The sequence below is a fragment of the Ursus maritimus genome, unplaced genomic scaffold (assembly GCF_017311325.1).
Source record: "Ursus maritimus isolate PB19 unplaced genomic scaffold, ASM1731132v1 scaffold_37, whole genome shotgun sequence".
NCBI classification, from domain to species: domain Eukaryota; kingdom Metazoa; phylum Chordata; class Mammalia; order Carnivora; family Ursidae; genus Ursus; species Ursus maritimus.
The window spans coordinates 790,710-806,479 of NW_024426341.1; the positions used below are offsets into that span (position 1 = coordinate 790,710).

General features: G+C 37.9%; 1 protein-coding gene across 2 annotated transcripts; it reads right to left on the bottom strand.

Moving 5' to 3' along the window:
• Window positions 1-5,184: 5,184 nt before the first annotated feature.
• Window positions 5,185-9,829, bottom strand: LOC103656791 (olfactory receptor-like protein OLF4). 2 transcript variants are annotated; one of them, XM_040620915.1, is made up of 2 exons: window positions 9,818-9,829; window positions 5,185-6,102 (listed from the first exon to the last, which is right to left on the bottom strand). In XM_040620915.1, exons 1-2 carry the CDS (start codon window positions 9,827-9,829, stop codon window positions 5,185-5,187), a joined length of 930 nt encoding a protein of 309 aa, XP_040476849.1. The 2 variants fall into 2 exon arrangements, with proteins under 2 accessions (XP_040476849.1, XP_008682439.1); XM_008684217.1 differs by lacking the exon at window positions 9,818-9,829 and having other exon boundaries at window positions 5,185-6,136.
• Window positions 9,830-15,770: the final 5,941 nt, after the last annotated feature.

Genomic DNA, 15,770 nt, shown 5'->3' on the forward strand with positions numbered 1-15,770 from the left:
AAATTGCGATTGGCGATTTCATTTACATATACATTGTGAAATGATCACCACAATAGGTTAGTGAATACATCCATTTCTTTTTGTTGTAAGAACATTTCTTTTTGTTGTAAGAACATTTACTATGTACTCTGTTGGCAGCATGCAAGTCTACAACACAATATAGTTAACCATCATGAAAATGTTGTACATTATGTTCAGGACACATTCGTTTTATAACTGAATGTTTGTGGGCTGATATCAGCATCTGCTCATTTCCCCAAACCCCAGCCACACACAAACAGCAAACTACTCTCTCTTTCTATGATTTCAGATTTTTGTATTTCACGTATAAGTGATATCATACACTAGTTGTCTTTCTCTGTCTGATTATTTCATTTAGTGTAATGCCCTTGGGATTGATCCATGGGTATTTATTTATTTATTTATTTATTTATTTATTTAAAATATTTTATTTATTTATTTGACAGAGAGAGACAGCCAGCGAGAGAGGGAACACAAGCAGGGGGAGTGGGAGAGGAAGAAGCAGGCTCCTGGCGGAGAAACCTGATGTGGGGCTCGATCCCAGAATGCTGGGATCATGCCCTGAGCTGAAGGCAGACGCTTAATGACTGTGCCACCCAGGGACCCCTGATCCATGTTTTAGCAAATGAAAGGATGTCTTCCTTTTTTTATTTGTTGAATTCTATTGTATGAATATGCCAATATTATTAATTCACCTTACAATGGATCCTGGGCTGTTTCCGTGTCATGGCTATTGTAAATAATGCTGCATGAATGTAAGGGTACAGTTATCTGAGATATTTACAAATATGCGGGAATTAAAACATGCACTCATGTATGGGTGAAAGAAAAAAACAAAAAAGAAATTAACAAATCTTGAATCAAATGACAGTGAAAACACCACCTACCAACACTTATGGGATGTTGCAAAAGCAGCTCTAAGAGGGAAGTTTATAGCAGTAAATGCCTACATTAAGAAAAATTAAAAACCTTAAGTAAATAACCTCAGTTTATGATTCAAAGACCTAGAAAAAGAACAAACTAAGTCCCAAGCAGCAGAGGAAAAGAAATAACAAATATCAGAGCATACCTAAATGAAATATAGACCAGAAAATGAGTAGGAAAGATTAACAATGCTAGCTTCTTGAAAAGCTAAACAAAACTGACAAACCTTTAGTTATACCAAAGGAAATGGTAGGGGAGAAATGCAAAGAATTAGAAATCAGTAGCAGGAGGGCACATGATGGGATGAACACTGGGTGTTATAGGAAACTGATGAATTATTGAACTCTACATCAGAAACTAATGATGTGCTATATGTTGGCCAATTGAATTTAAATAATAATAAAAAAAGGAAACGCTTCTATCATCATGAAAGAAGATGTTAGGGGAAAAAAAAAGAATCAGTAACAGGACACCTGGGTGGCTCTGTCAGTTAAGTATCTGACCCTTAGTTTTAGCTCAGGTCATGATCTCAGGACCCCACCTCAGGGTCCATGCTCAGCAAGGAGTCAGTTTGTCTCTCTCCCTCTACTTCTCACCACTCCCTCTTTAGATGCCTCTTTCTCACTCTCTCTTTCTCAAATAAATAAATAAATAAGTAAATAATCATTTTAAAACTTTTTAAAATAAAAATATAAAATCATCAGGAACTTTGTTACCTTACAACCAATTTCATAGAAATGCAAAGAATCATAGGAGAATGCTATGAACAATTTCCTTCCCACAAATTGGGCAACCTAGAAGACATGGATATATCCCTAGAAAGGTATAAGCCACCAGGACTAAATTAGAAAGAAATAGGAAATATGAACAAACCAATAATGAGTAATCAAAAGTCTCCCAGGAAAGAAAAGCCCAGGACCAGAGAGCTTCAGAGGTGAATTCCATTAATCACTTAAGAATATATAAACCATAAAATTGAATTAAGAAGAATATATAGACAAGAAAACCAATAGAAAGATTAAGAAAGAGTCAATAATTTGAAAAGATAAGCAAAATTGACAAAGCTTTAGTTAGACCAAAAAAAAAAGGGAGAAATGAAGATGTAAATAAATAAAATCAGCAGCAAAAGATACAAGGAATACCGTAGAAATACAGAGACTCATAGGAGACCTCTACGAACAATTTCACTCCAACCTATTGGACAACCTAGAAGAAATGGATAAATCCTAGAAACATACAAACTACCATGAATAATCAGGAAGAAATAGGAAATAGGAACAGACCAATAATGAGTAAGCTTATTAAATCAGTAATCAAATATCTCCCAGCAAAAAAAGCCCAGGAGGAGAGAGCTTCACAGGTGACTTCTAGTAATAACTTAAAGAAGAATGAGTGACAATCCTTTTCAAACCTTTCCAGAAACCTAAAGAGGAGGACACATTCTCAACTTCATTTTACAAGGCCAGCATTACCCTGATACCAAAGCCAGAAACGGTCAGTACAAGAAAAGAAAACTATAGACCAATATATTTGATGAACATAGACACAATTTTTTTTTCAAAAAATATTAGCAAACTGGATTAAACAGCACATTGAAGATCTATATTCCATCATCAAGTGAAATTTATCCCCAGGATACAAGGATCTTTCAGCACAAGCAAATCCGTAAAAGTGATACATCACATTAATAGAATGAAATATAACAATCATATGCTCGTCTCAATACATGCAGAAAAAGTTTTAGACACAATGCAACATACTTTCATGATTAAAAGCATAAAAAACTTCAACGAACTGGGTGTAGGAGGAATATACCTCAATATAAAATAAGACCATGTATGACAAACTCACAATAACATCATACTCAATGGTGAAAGGTTAGAAAACTTTCCTTTGTGATCAGGAGAAAGACAAGGGTGTCCACTCTCACCCTTCTTATCCAACATAATACTGCAGGTCCTAGCTAGACCAATCAAGCAAGATAAAGAAATAAAAGACATCCACATCAGAAAGAAGTAAAATTATTTATTTATTTACAGATGATATGAACTAAATATTGAAAATCCTGCAAACTCAACCCTTAAGAACACACTGACCATCATGAGCACTGAGTCATGTGTAGAATTGTTGAATCACTACATTGTACTGTACTATAGTGTTCTGTATGTCAATTTCATGCCCTACACCAATACAACTGTAGTGAATTGAAAATGACACTTGTGGTAAACCTTTTTGAAGGATGGTCCCAATTCACCACTTATCTCTGTATCCAGGTGCTCCGCAATGTGACTGTGAAGCTCCTCCCATTGAGAGGTGGAGCCTCTCACCTCTGAATCTGGGCTGAAATTCGTGTTTCATTTGCCTTGACTAATAGTGTATGCTGAGAATGACAGTGTGCCTAAAGGGGCCTTGCTGTGTTTCTGCTCCTCTCCTGTAACTCCTGTATACAAGTCCAGGGTAGCAGGCTGTAGGAGGAGCAAACATGTGGAGCAGAGCCCAGATGCACTAACAATGGCCAACCCAGACCAGCCTACCATTAGCAAGTTCCAAATGTGAGAACACAGCCAGGATTAGCAGAGCACCTCCAGCTGACCCACAGCTGACAGAAGCCTCATGAGGAGAGCAGCAGAGACCAGAAGACTTCCCCAGCGTAGTCCCCCATGTGATTTTAAAAGAAGCATTATCTTATATCTTTTACATTTGGCATGGGTTGTCATGCAGCAATAGCTGACTGATACAATAATCAATGTAACAGATCTGAGGATATTAACAATAATCTATTCCTTCTTATTTTTGACACTTGTTCCGATATTTGAAAGGACTATTCATAATGACCTGGTTATTCACATTTATTCCAAATAACTGTACTAAAAAGTGACTGTCATTGAGATTCCCTTCCAGGTAACTGGTAGAGGTTGGAACGACCTGCATGTTTTTGCAGGAAACTTGTGGGACCCTCAGTCACAAGTTTCCATTCCCAGAGCTTCACTGGGCAGGAATTCCAGCTCTTGTCTGAGTCATCCTTTGATCATAGGATTGAAGAGAGTTTAGAGCATAAAAAAGGTAAGAAATTAATGACATCAACAAAAACTAAGGATATCCTGTATGGTGACTAACATAACATAATAAAAATTATTATTAAAAAAAGAAATTAATGACCAATTGTTCACTCATTCACACTGTAAGTTTTATGACAACCTTTTAAAGGGGGGAATTTAAGTTTAGGGCAATGAAAGGAGTAATATTTGTAGGCAGGGTTTGAAATTTTCAATTAAAAACAGCAAAATCATCCAATTAAATAATACAAAATCTGCACTAAATTCTTCACTCCAGTTAAGAGAACCATTTAAACAGGGACACCATATATCCTACAGCTCAGTGCATTGATATTCATCATCATATTCACATCGTCATGTGAAAAACATATTTTCCACAATAAAATATGGTGTGATAGAAAATTTTACTTCATCATATTTCAGATTTTCTCTGATCCTGAGCCCATGTTAAGTCAATTGGTTTATGCAACTTTGTCTTTCTATAGATAACACTGGGAGGGTGTTTTTGCATAAGCTATATTTTTAATGTTTTTTTTTTTATATTATGTTAGTCACCATACAGTACATCCCTAGTTTCTGATGTAAAGTTTGATGATTCATTAGTTGCGTAACTAATGCATAAGCTATTTCTGCCTCGCGATTCTGTGCCAGGGATACTGTGGCTGCTGAGCTGATAAGGGAACAGAATCCTAATGAGGATAATGAAACCCCATGGCTAGCTACAAAACAAACTCATAGCTTAAAGTCTCTATTATCAAGAAGAGCATTCTATTAACATAGAAAGAAATGGTAGACATAGAGTGAAAAAGTGTGATCTCAGAATTTCCTCTACAATAAAATTATTAAAAGTGGCCTCAGTTGCCAATATAGTTTATTTCAAAAACTAGTACAGGTCATCACTATATGAGGCAAATGGGAATCTCCGAAATGTTTCTGATTCAAGGTTGGGGTTAACTTCGGAAGTTAAGAAGACAAAAGGAAGATTGTTGGCTATCAGAAGGAGCAGAAAGTTTAACAAAGGGACTTATTTAAATTCTATAGAGCAGATGAACTTTAGGAAAATTGAATCTCCAGGATATACATAGAGGGATGAAGTTCTTTCACGATCTGGTTAAAGAATCACAATGTCTGGCTGTTAGGCATTAAGCCTGCAATCACAGGTGGTAGTTGAAAAATGGCCCTTTTATGGCTTCCCTCTGAAAAATACACTTAGAGCCCCCTTTATGTCTGCGTTCTTCAGGCTGTAGATGAAGGGGTTCAGCATGGGGGTGACCACCGTGTACATCACCGAGGCCACTGCACTTGCGTGGGAGCTCTGGGGAGCAGCAGAGCTCAGGTACACACCTAGGCTTGTACAATAAAATAAGGAGACAACGGAGAGGTGAGATGCACAGGTGGAAAATGCTTTATACTTGCCCTGAGCTGATGAGATCCCAAGTATGGAGGAAACGATCTTAGAGTAAGAGTAAAGGATCCCAGCCAGGGGCGCACCAGCCAGCAGCAGTGCTGCAAAATACAGCACCATGTTATTAAGAAAGGTATCGGAACATGCAAGTTGGATCATCTGACGAAGTTCACAGAAGAAGTGGGGGATTTCCATCTCTCTACAGAAGGACAGCCGCAACACCATTAGGGTTTGTAACAAAGAATGCAGGGCACTCATGATCCAGGATACGAGAAGCAATAGTGAACAGAGCTGGGGGTTCATGGTGACAGTGTAGTGCAGGGGGTGACAGATGGCCACAAAGCGGTCATAAGCCATCACAGTCAGGAGGAAGTTGTCCAAACCTGCAAGAAGTATGAAAAAGTACATCTGCGTGATGCAGCTTTCATAAGTTATGGTTTTTTTCTGTGTTTGTATATTTACCAGCATCTTGGGGACGGTGGTGGAGGTGAAACAGATGTCTACAAAGGACAGGTTGGCCAGGAAGAAGTACATGGGGGTGTGGAGGTGGGAGTCAGAGCTGACGGCCAGGATGATGAGCAGGTTTCCACACACAGTGATCAGGTACATGGACAGGAAGAGCCCAAACAGGAAGGGTTGCAATTCCGGTTCTTCCGAAAATCCCAGAAGAGCAAATTCTGAAATTCGTGTATCATTCTCTAGAAATTTGTGTATCATTCTCTCATTCCACGTAGTCAAGATGACTAGCAAAATAAGAGAAAATAACATGACATAATCATGCTTTACTAACGTGGCAGAAAAATTGTTGTTTGTATTCTGCATCAAGAAATTTAATGTTTACATTTGTGTATGGAACATGATAAAAATACTAAAAACTAAGAATAAAAGGAAACTATCTCCACATAAAACCATTTATGAAAAACCCACAGCAAGCATGATACTCCATGGGGATTCAGTGAACATTTTTCCTCTTTGATCAGGAACAAGGCATGGAAGCCTGATTTCAGAACTTCTTCTCAACAGAACACTGGAAGTTCTAGCCAGAGCAATTGGATGGGTTAGCCTGGATGATGGGTATTAAGGAGGGCATGTATTGCAATGAGCACTGGGTGTTATACGCAAACAATGAATCATGGAACACTATGCGAAAAACTAATGAACTACTGTATGGTGACTAACATAACATAAAAAAAAAATTAAAAAAAAGAAGTAAATGGCTTCCAAACTGGAAAGGAAGAAATAAATGTATGTATGCAAATGATGGTATCTTATATGTGGAAAATCCTAAAGATGCCACAAGAACACTAGTAGAAATAGTAAATTAATTCAGCCAAGTAACTGGAACAATGGCAAACCTCAAAAAATCAGGTGCGTTTCTACATACCAACAGTGAACAATCTGAGAAAGAAATAAAATAATTCCATTTATGTGACATCTAAATGAATAAGACTGTCACCTCACACCTGTCAGAATGGCTAGCATAAAAAGGACAGGAAATAACAAGTATTGGTGAGGATGTGGAGAAAAGGGAACCCGCATGCCCTGTTGGTAGGAACGCAAACTGGTTCAGCTACTGTGAAAACAGTATGGAGGTTCCTCAAAAAATTAAAAAGAGAAATACCACATGATCAAGTAATTCCACTACTGGGTATTTAGCCAACGAAGACAAAAACACTAATTTGAAATTAAATATGCACCTTATGTTTTTTTTGCAGCATTGTTTACAATAGCCAAGATATGGACGCAGCCCAAGTGTCCACTGATAGATGAATGGAAAAGAAGATGCGGTATATAGAGATAGAGAGATATAGATAGATGATGATAGATAGATAGATAGATAGATAGATAGATAGAAGATAGATAGTAGATAGATAGTAGATAGATAGATAGATAGATAGATAGATAGATAGATAGATAGAAGATATATAGATAGTAGATAGATAGTAGATAGATAGTAGATAGATAGAATGATATAGATATAGATAGATATAGATATACACAATGGAATATTACTCAGCCATAATAAAAAAGGAGGTCTAGCCATTTGCAACAACATGTGTGGATCTAGGGGGTGCTATACTAAGCAAAATAAGTCAGGTAAAGAAAATATCATATGACCTCACTTATTTATGTAGCCTAAATATGGAACAAATGAACAAACAGACAGACAGACGCTTAAATACAGAGAACAAACTGGTTTGCCAGGGGGGAGTTTGGGAGGTAGATAAAGGGTATCAATGACCTCAAATGAGATCTTGCCTTTTGCAAAATCATGGATGAATCTGGAGGGTATAATGCTAAGTAAAAGAAGTCAGTCAGAGAAAGACAAATACCATATGGTTTTACTTGTATATGTAATTTAAGAAACAAAACAAATGAGCAAAGAAAACAAAGAGACAAGACAGCAGACTCTTCAATATGGAGAACACACTGGTGGTTGCCAGAGAGGAGGTAGACGGGGGGATGGGTGAAATAGATGACGGGGATTAAAAGTATGCTTATCATGATGAGCACTGGCAGTGTATATGGTTTGTTGAGTCACTATATTGTACACCTGAAACTAATATAGCACTGCATGTCAATTATACAGAAATTGAAAAGAGATTTAAAAAAATACAAAAAGTCCTTAAAATGACCCCAAAAATCTCCAAAATAAAAAAAAATACATAGAACAAAATCTATAGGGAAAACCATCTTACTGACGGCAAGAAACAGAAGGAAGAATTTATATATTAACTAATAGAATTTAAAACATTTTTATGGCCAAAATATCTCCATAGAATTCAATAGAGAAACAGTAATCTGTAAAATTATTTGAAATGCTGACAACTGTAGAAAATGGGCATATAATATATGGGCATATAATAATCATGGGCAAATCAATTGGTGACCAAATGTATGAATTTGCTCAAACTCACTGTTCATGAAAATAATAAGAAATCCCTTCCATACCCATCAGCCTGTCAAAAAACTTAAAGAGCTGTCACATTGATTGGGATTGGAACTTATAAACAGGTAGCAAAGTGGTATTCTTTAATTTTTGTAGAAGAAATGTGAAGTGTTATAACATTTGGGGGAAATGGTCTGAAGACCATACCAAAATATAGGTATGCATTATTTCCTCAAGGTTTCTCATCTCAGCACTATTGCCATTCAGCCCCAGGTCATTCTCTGTGCTGGGGTTTGTCCTGGGCATCGTCGGATGTTTAGAGCATCTCTGGTCTCTAGCGACACCTCCCCTATCTGACAGCCTAAAATGCCTCTGAACATCCCCCGGTGTCCCATGGAGGACAAAATTGCCCCTGGTGGAGAACCAGCATTCTAACACAATCTCAAAATATCTTTGTATAATTGATGTAATAGCAATTTAATGAGAAAGAATATGAAAAATGCTCAAAAGTGTCAATGACCCAGCCACACCCTGAAATATTATGCAATTACTGAAATAAAGAATTAGCGTTATACTGGTTGATGGGGGCAAGTCTGTAAAGTACTATTGGGGAGATAAGCTATATATATATATATATAAAGACTGAACCATAGTTAAAGGCCATTTACAATGTGCATAAGATTGCATTCATGAATTTGTATAGAAGCGTATGAATCAGGGCACCTGGGATGGTTAATCGGTTAAACGTCTGCCTCTGGCTCAGGTCCTGGGCTCGGGGTCCTGGGATCCAGCCCAGCATCAGGCTCCTGAGCAGGGAGCCTGCTTCTCCCTCTCCCTCTGCCCTCCACTCTGCTATGCTCTCTTGTGCACTCTCTGTCTCTATCAAATACATAAAGAAAATATTTAAGAAAAAAAGTGTATGAATATTTGTATGTGCATAATATAGAAACATACAATTTTGTTGAGAGAAAGAGAGAACACAGAAGCTAGGTGGGTGAGGGACAGAGGAAGAGGCAGAGAGACAAACTCAAGCAGGCTCCACAGTCAGCCCAGAGCCTGACCCAGGGCTCCATCTCATGACCCTGACATCATGACCTGAGCTGAAATCTAGAGTCAGACACTCAGCTGACTGGGCCACCCAGGCACCCCTAGGAATGTAAGTTTTAAAAGAAACTAAGAGCTTATGGAACAAAGGATAGCAGTAGGAATGAGACTAGGTTAGGCAAGGAGCTATCTCAAACAACAGTCTGAAACACAATGACAATTTAAAACTAACTTTCTAGACAAGCATAAAATAGTGTTAATGTAATGACATCAACATGGGTCACTAATTCAAGATTGAAGTGCTAAAGACTTGGAAGCAGCGGAGCCTGCCTGACTCAGTCAGTAGAGAGTACAGCTCCTGTTCTTGGGCTTGAGAGTTTGAGCCCCACATTGGGCGTACAGATCAGTTTTAAAAAACATAAAACACTTAGAAATAAACTAAATAATAAAATAATATAACCAAAGCATTATCTACACTGATGCATTCATCTCCTACAGAGATATATTAATTCATATTTGTTGAGGAAGAAAAGGTGAATGTTAGTTAAACGATAAAGACTGCTTTTCAAATGATGGCTGCAGGTGACGTGACGTTGAGAAAGAGACCTAATCACAAAAGACCAAAAGGTAGAATAGGGAATAACAGAAACGTGAAGTATGTTGTTGCAAATATGTAAAAATGGTGATTTATTAATTCAGATGATGCAGAAGAACCTTCTACACTTAAACATGCAAGAGAGGGGAGGAAAATACGACCAAATGATAGGTTTGAGCACAAAATGTATGAACTTTACTTCTACCCTCGGATACTTCTACACGCACATAAAGGAACTGAAGGTCAAACAGCAAAGTTGATGGCAAAAATTCCAATTCTTATGTTTGGAAAAATGGAATAAAAAACAGGAATATAAACACCCCAAACCCACCCAACAAAACACAGAACTGGCACAGACAATTTGCAATAGAGAAGGCAAACGTCTATGAAACCCACAAATATTCTCATCCTCACCAGTAAGGAAATAATGGCAATGTAAACCTTTTTTTAGTATACCTCTTTTCACCTGTTACATTAAAAAAAAATTGCTTGGAATACCCAGCCTGAAAAAGGACACTGTGAAATGTATGTCTTATGATCCATTGGTCTGGAGCTTTCTCATCAATATGGGAACACACTCAAATTTCCCCTGGCTTAAGAGAATAAAAGGAATGCCCTCATTTGACTGGTATCCCTCATAGCTAATACCTTATATCTCTATTCCTCTTGATTGCAAAGACTCTTGGACTTGTGTTCCAGTCTTATTGGGACCAGTTTTCGCCACCCATCATCACACAACCATCATCACTAGTTAATCTTCAACGATCTCCTCTGCATGCTGATTTCAATGTTTTCTTTTTAGAATCATAAATAAATATATTCACCAGTTATTCAAGCAAGCCAAAAACCGCAGTGATGCCTGGTGCTGGGCAGGGCTGTGTTGGCTCTCAGGTAGCTTCAGATAAATATTCCCACACTTCTATTCTTGCTGGCCCTTTCCTGCAACACCTGCTGGATATTCAGACTCACCTGTATAGGGGTCTCTGTACGGAAGTCCGAATTCCTCCCTCTATGGTTGATGATGGACACTGAAGCTCTGTTCTCAAACAACACAGCAGGAATCTCCTAGCCAGACTTAGGACTTCAAAAAGAAATAACCGTGTCTCACTCAGCCCAAGGTTGCACCTGCTGAGGGACAACAGCAGAAGAGATATTTACATGTCCCTTTGCTCCTTAAGCATATTTCCCTCCTGGCCCTCCAACCCGTGGGCACATTATCCCCCATGGGACATTGCTCTGGACAGATGGACTATTTTTTTTCCTGTAATTTCCTGTTTCCAAGAGACCAGCTTATGAGTCAGGTGAATCCAGTTATTATTCTTCCCTGAACTCACCTGCTTCCCACAGAGCTAACCTCCTAGCACCTTATCCCAACCCTGAGTTAGAGATTCCTCCAAATCTAAGAGTGAAGAGTTTTTCTTTACTAGGCTCCTTGGGTCTCCCATATATTGACTCATGGTGGGATACAGCACTGATATCCCCAGAAGATTGCTATTTCCCCTTCAACAAGGTGAAGGACTGTATTCCTTTGACATAAAACCATGGGTACTACAGTGCTTGGCTTCCATGACACTTTTGCCAAATCAGTTAAGAGTTCAACTCTTTATGATAAATTAAGAGCTGTCGTTTCTTCCAAATTTATAAAATATTTTGGTAATTAAAAGCTACTTAGGTATGGAGCTTCAGGTTCACAAGATGAAAAGAGTTCTGGAGATGGATGGTGATGCCAACCGCACAGCAATGGGAATGTCTTTCATCCCGCTGAGCTGTGCATCTAAAAATGGTTAAGGGACATCTGGGTGGCTCAGTCAATCCAACCTCTGACTCGAAATCTCAGCTCAGGTCTTGATTTCAGTGTCTTGAGTTCAAGACCGATGTTGGACTCCCTGCTGGGCATCGAGCCTACTTAATAAAATGATAAAAATAAAAATCCTTAAGCAGTGGTGAAAGAGGTCATTGAAATTGAGGAGTGCACTTGCCCTGATGAGCACAGGGTAATGTATGGAAGTGTTGAATCACTAAATTGTACACCTGAAACTACTATTATGCTGTATGTTAACTAAATGGAATTTAAATAAAAGCTTTAAAAATATATATATAATAAGTACTAGGAAATGTATGAATCGTGGAACCGTTGTATTGTACCCCCCAAACTAGTAAAGCACTGTATGCTAATTTTACTTTAATTGAAAAATCTTTAAAGAAAAAAAATAAATAATAAATTTAAAAAGAGAAAAGGATAAAAGATTACCTCTAATTGTCCAGGTGAGACTAAGGTAATCACAACAGTCAAATGTTGACAAGGGAGACAAAAGAGTTAGTTTTGGAGAGACTTTGAAAATGCTGCTCTGCTGGTTCTGAAGGTGGAGAAAGGGCTGTGAACCCAGGAATGCAGGTGACCAGCAATCAACTGGAATTGGAAAGGGCACAGAGCCTCCGTTGAGCCTCCAGAAAGAGCTCAACCCTGCAGACATCTTGCTATTAGCCCGATGAGACTCCTTTCAAGGCTCTGACTCCAGAACTATAAGAGCACGTAAGTGTTTGTTTTAAACAACTAGTGGGAGGATATTTAACAGCAGCAGGAGAAATCTCACATGGACATAGTCAATGAAATTGTATGAGGAAACTGAGTTTAAGCCTCTCAATTCACCTATCAGCTTCCCTTGGATAAGGCAATTTATATTAAAAACCCACAGTAGGTAGAAAGGAATTTTTTAAAATTTAAATTCAACTAGCCCACAAGAAAGGAAATTTTAAATCGATGTGGTTATATTTTGCCCCATCAGCTGGTGTAGTGAATTCTTCGTGGCAATAATATGAGTGTGGTCTGACTCTGAGGTGTTTTAGGCAGTGACATAGGAAGGGAACTCATGATCAGTACAAGATCACCCACTGTAGTTTAAATCTATGTTTGTATTTCTGCATCCTTTTATTTCACATAAATTCAAAGCTTCATTCTTCTTTTAGTGCTATCCTCTCCAGCTCTCTCAACATCCCCATCAACATAAAAATAAAATCATAAATGTGTCTGTGCATGTACATACAGGAGTGAGTTTATTTGAAAGTAAACATACTCATCACATCACCCAATTATCCCATCCCCCTGATCCACCTCCCTTCTGACAGCCCTCATTTGTTTCCTATAGTTAAGAGTCTCTCATGGTTTATCTCCCTCTCTGAATTTAAATAAAAAATAAAGAAAGTAAATGTATGTAAACACACACATATACAAGAAACAACTATTACCCTTAAATGTTTTCTTTGAGTTAAAAAAGAATGTCCACACTTTTTATTCATTCCCAACATGTCCATATAAATTTATGTTCAGAATCCCACATTACAAAAACAAAAGAAAACAAAACAAAAAAACAAAACAAAAAAAAAACAAAAATAAAAGCAAAACGAACAAAAAAGAAACAGAACAGAGGATGATAGGGGAAGGGAGGAAAAATAAAATAACACAAAATCAGAGAGGGAGACAAAGCATAACAGACTCTTAACTATAGGAAACAAACCGAGGGTTGTTGGAGGGGAGGTAGGTGGGGGGATGTGGTTACTAGGTGAGGCCATTAAAGAGGATACCTGATGTAATGAACAATGGGTGTTATATGCAATGGATGAAATCTGAACTCCACATCTGAAACTAAAATAAATAAATAAATAAATAAATAAATAAATAAATAAATAGAAATAAAAAGAAAAAATAATAAATAAAAATAATTCAATCCAAAAAAATAAATGAGGGATAAAATATCAAAATTTTATTCATCAGGAAAATTTGTCTGTAATTCTCCTTTTTGATGGGGTCTTTGCCTGCTTTGGAGATCAAGGTGATACTGGCCTCACAGAATGAATTTGGTAGTTGTCCTTCTGTTTCTATTTTTTGAAACAGCTTCAGGAGAATAGGTATTATTTCTTCTTTGAATGTTTGGTAGAATTCCCTGGGGAATCCGTCAGGCCCTGGACTCTTGTTTTTTGGGAGGTTTTCGATCACTGCTTCAATCTCTTCATAATTAATCAGTCTGTTCAGATAATCAATTTCTTCCTGTTTCAGTCTTGGTAGTTTATAGGTTTCCAGGAAGGCATCCATCTCTTCCAGGTTGTTTAATTTATTGGCATAAAGCTGTTGATAAAAGTTTCTAATGATCCTTCCTATTTCATTGGTGTTGGTAGACGTTGGGAGAGGTTGAGACCTCTCCCCTTTCATTCATAATTTTATTAATTTGGGTCCTTTCTCTATTTCTCTATTCTTTTGAATAAGTCTGGCCAGTGGCTTATCGATCTTATTTATTCTTTCAAAGAACCAGCTTCTAGTTCTGTTGATCTGCTCTACTGTGCTTCTGGTTTCTAATTCATTGATCTCTGCTCTAATCTTGATCAACTGCTTTCTGGTGTGTGGGTTAGGCCTGTTCTTCTGTTCCAGCTCTACCTTATTGAGGTGAGAATATAAAAACTGCATTTTAGATTTTTCTATTCCTTTGAGTGAGGCTTGGATGGCTTTGGACAGCTACATGCAAAAGAAAGAAACTTGACCACTCTCTCACACCATACACAAAGATAAACTCCAAATGGATAAAAGACCTCGATGTGAGACAGGAATCCATAAAAATCCTAGAGGAGAACATAGGCAGCAACCTCTTTGACATCGGCCACAGCAACCTTTATCATGACACATCTCCATAAGCATGAGAAACAAAAGAAAAAATGAACATGTGGGACTTCATCAAGATAAAAAGCTTCTGCACAGCCAAGGAAACAGTCAAAAAAACTAAGAGGCAGCCCACGGAATGGGAGAAGATATTTGCAAATGACACTACAGATAAAGGACTGGTATCCAAGATCTACAAAGAACTTCTCAAACTCAATACATGTGAAACAAAAAATGAATCAAAAAATGGGCAGAAGATGTGAACAGACACTTCTCCAATGAAGACATACAAATGGCTAACAGACACATGAAAAAATGTTCAACATCATTAGCCATCAGGGAAATTCAAATCAAAACCACACTGAGATACCACCTTACACCAGGTAGAATGGCAAAAATTGACAAGGCAGGAAACAACAAATGTTGGAGAGGATGTGGAGAAAGGGGATCCCTCTTACATTGTTTGTGGGAATGCAAGTTGGTACAGCCACTTTGGAAAACAGTGTGGAGGTCCATTAAAAGTTAAAAATTGAGCTACCCTATGAGCCAGGCATTGCACTCCTGGGTATTTACCCCAAAGATACAGATGTAGTGAAGAGAAGAGCCATATGCACCCCAATGTTCATAGCAACATTGTCCACAATAGCAAAATTGTGGAAGGAGCCGAGATGCCCTTCAACAGTTGACTGAATTAAGAAGATGTGGTCCATATATGCAATGGAATATTACTCAGCCATCAAAAAGAACGATTTCACAACATTTGCAGCAACATGGACGGGACTGGAGGAGATAATGCTCAGCGAAATAAGCCAAGCAGAGAAAGACAATTATCATATGGTTTCACTCATTTATGGAACATAAGGAGTAGGAAGATCAGTAGGAGAAGAAAGGGAAGAAGGAAGGGGGGGTAAAAAGAAGGGGGAATGAACCATGAGAGACTATGGACTCTGGGAAACAAACTGAGGGCTTGAGAGGGGAGAGGGGTGGTGGAATGGGATAGGCTGGTGATGGGTAGTAAGGAGGGCACGTACCGCATGGTGCACTGGGTGTTATACGCAAGTAATGAATCATGGAACTTTACATCAGAAACCAGGGATGTACTCTATGGACTAACATAATATAATAATAAATTATTATTTAAAAAAAAAAGATCGCCATGCATGTGCCACTTCAAAAAAAAAAAAAAA

Excerpts from the sequence above, each read along its gene's own strand:
- LOC103656791 (XM_008684217.1), bottom strand. The coding sequence starts at position 6,123 with ATGATACACAAATTTCTAGAGAATGATACACGAATTTCAGAATTTGCT.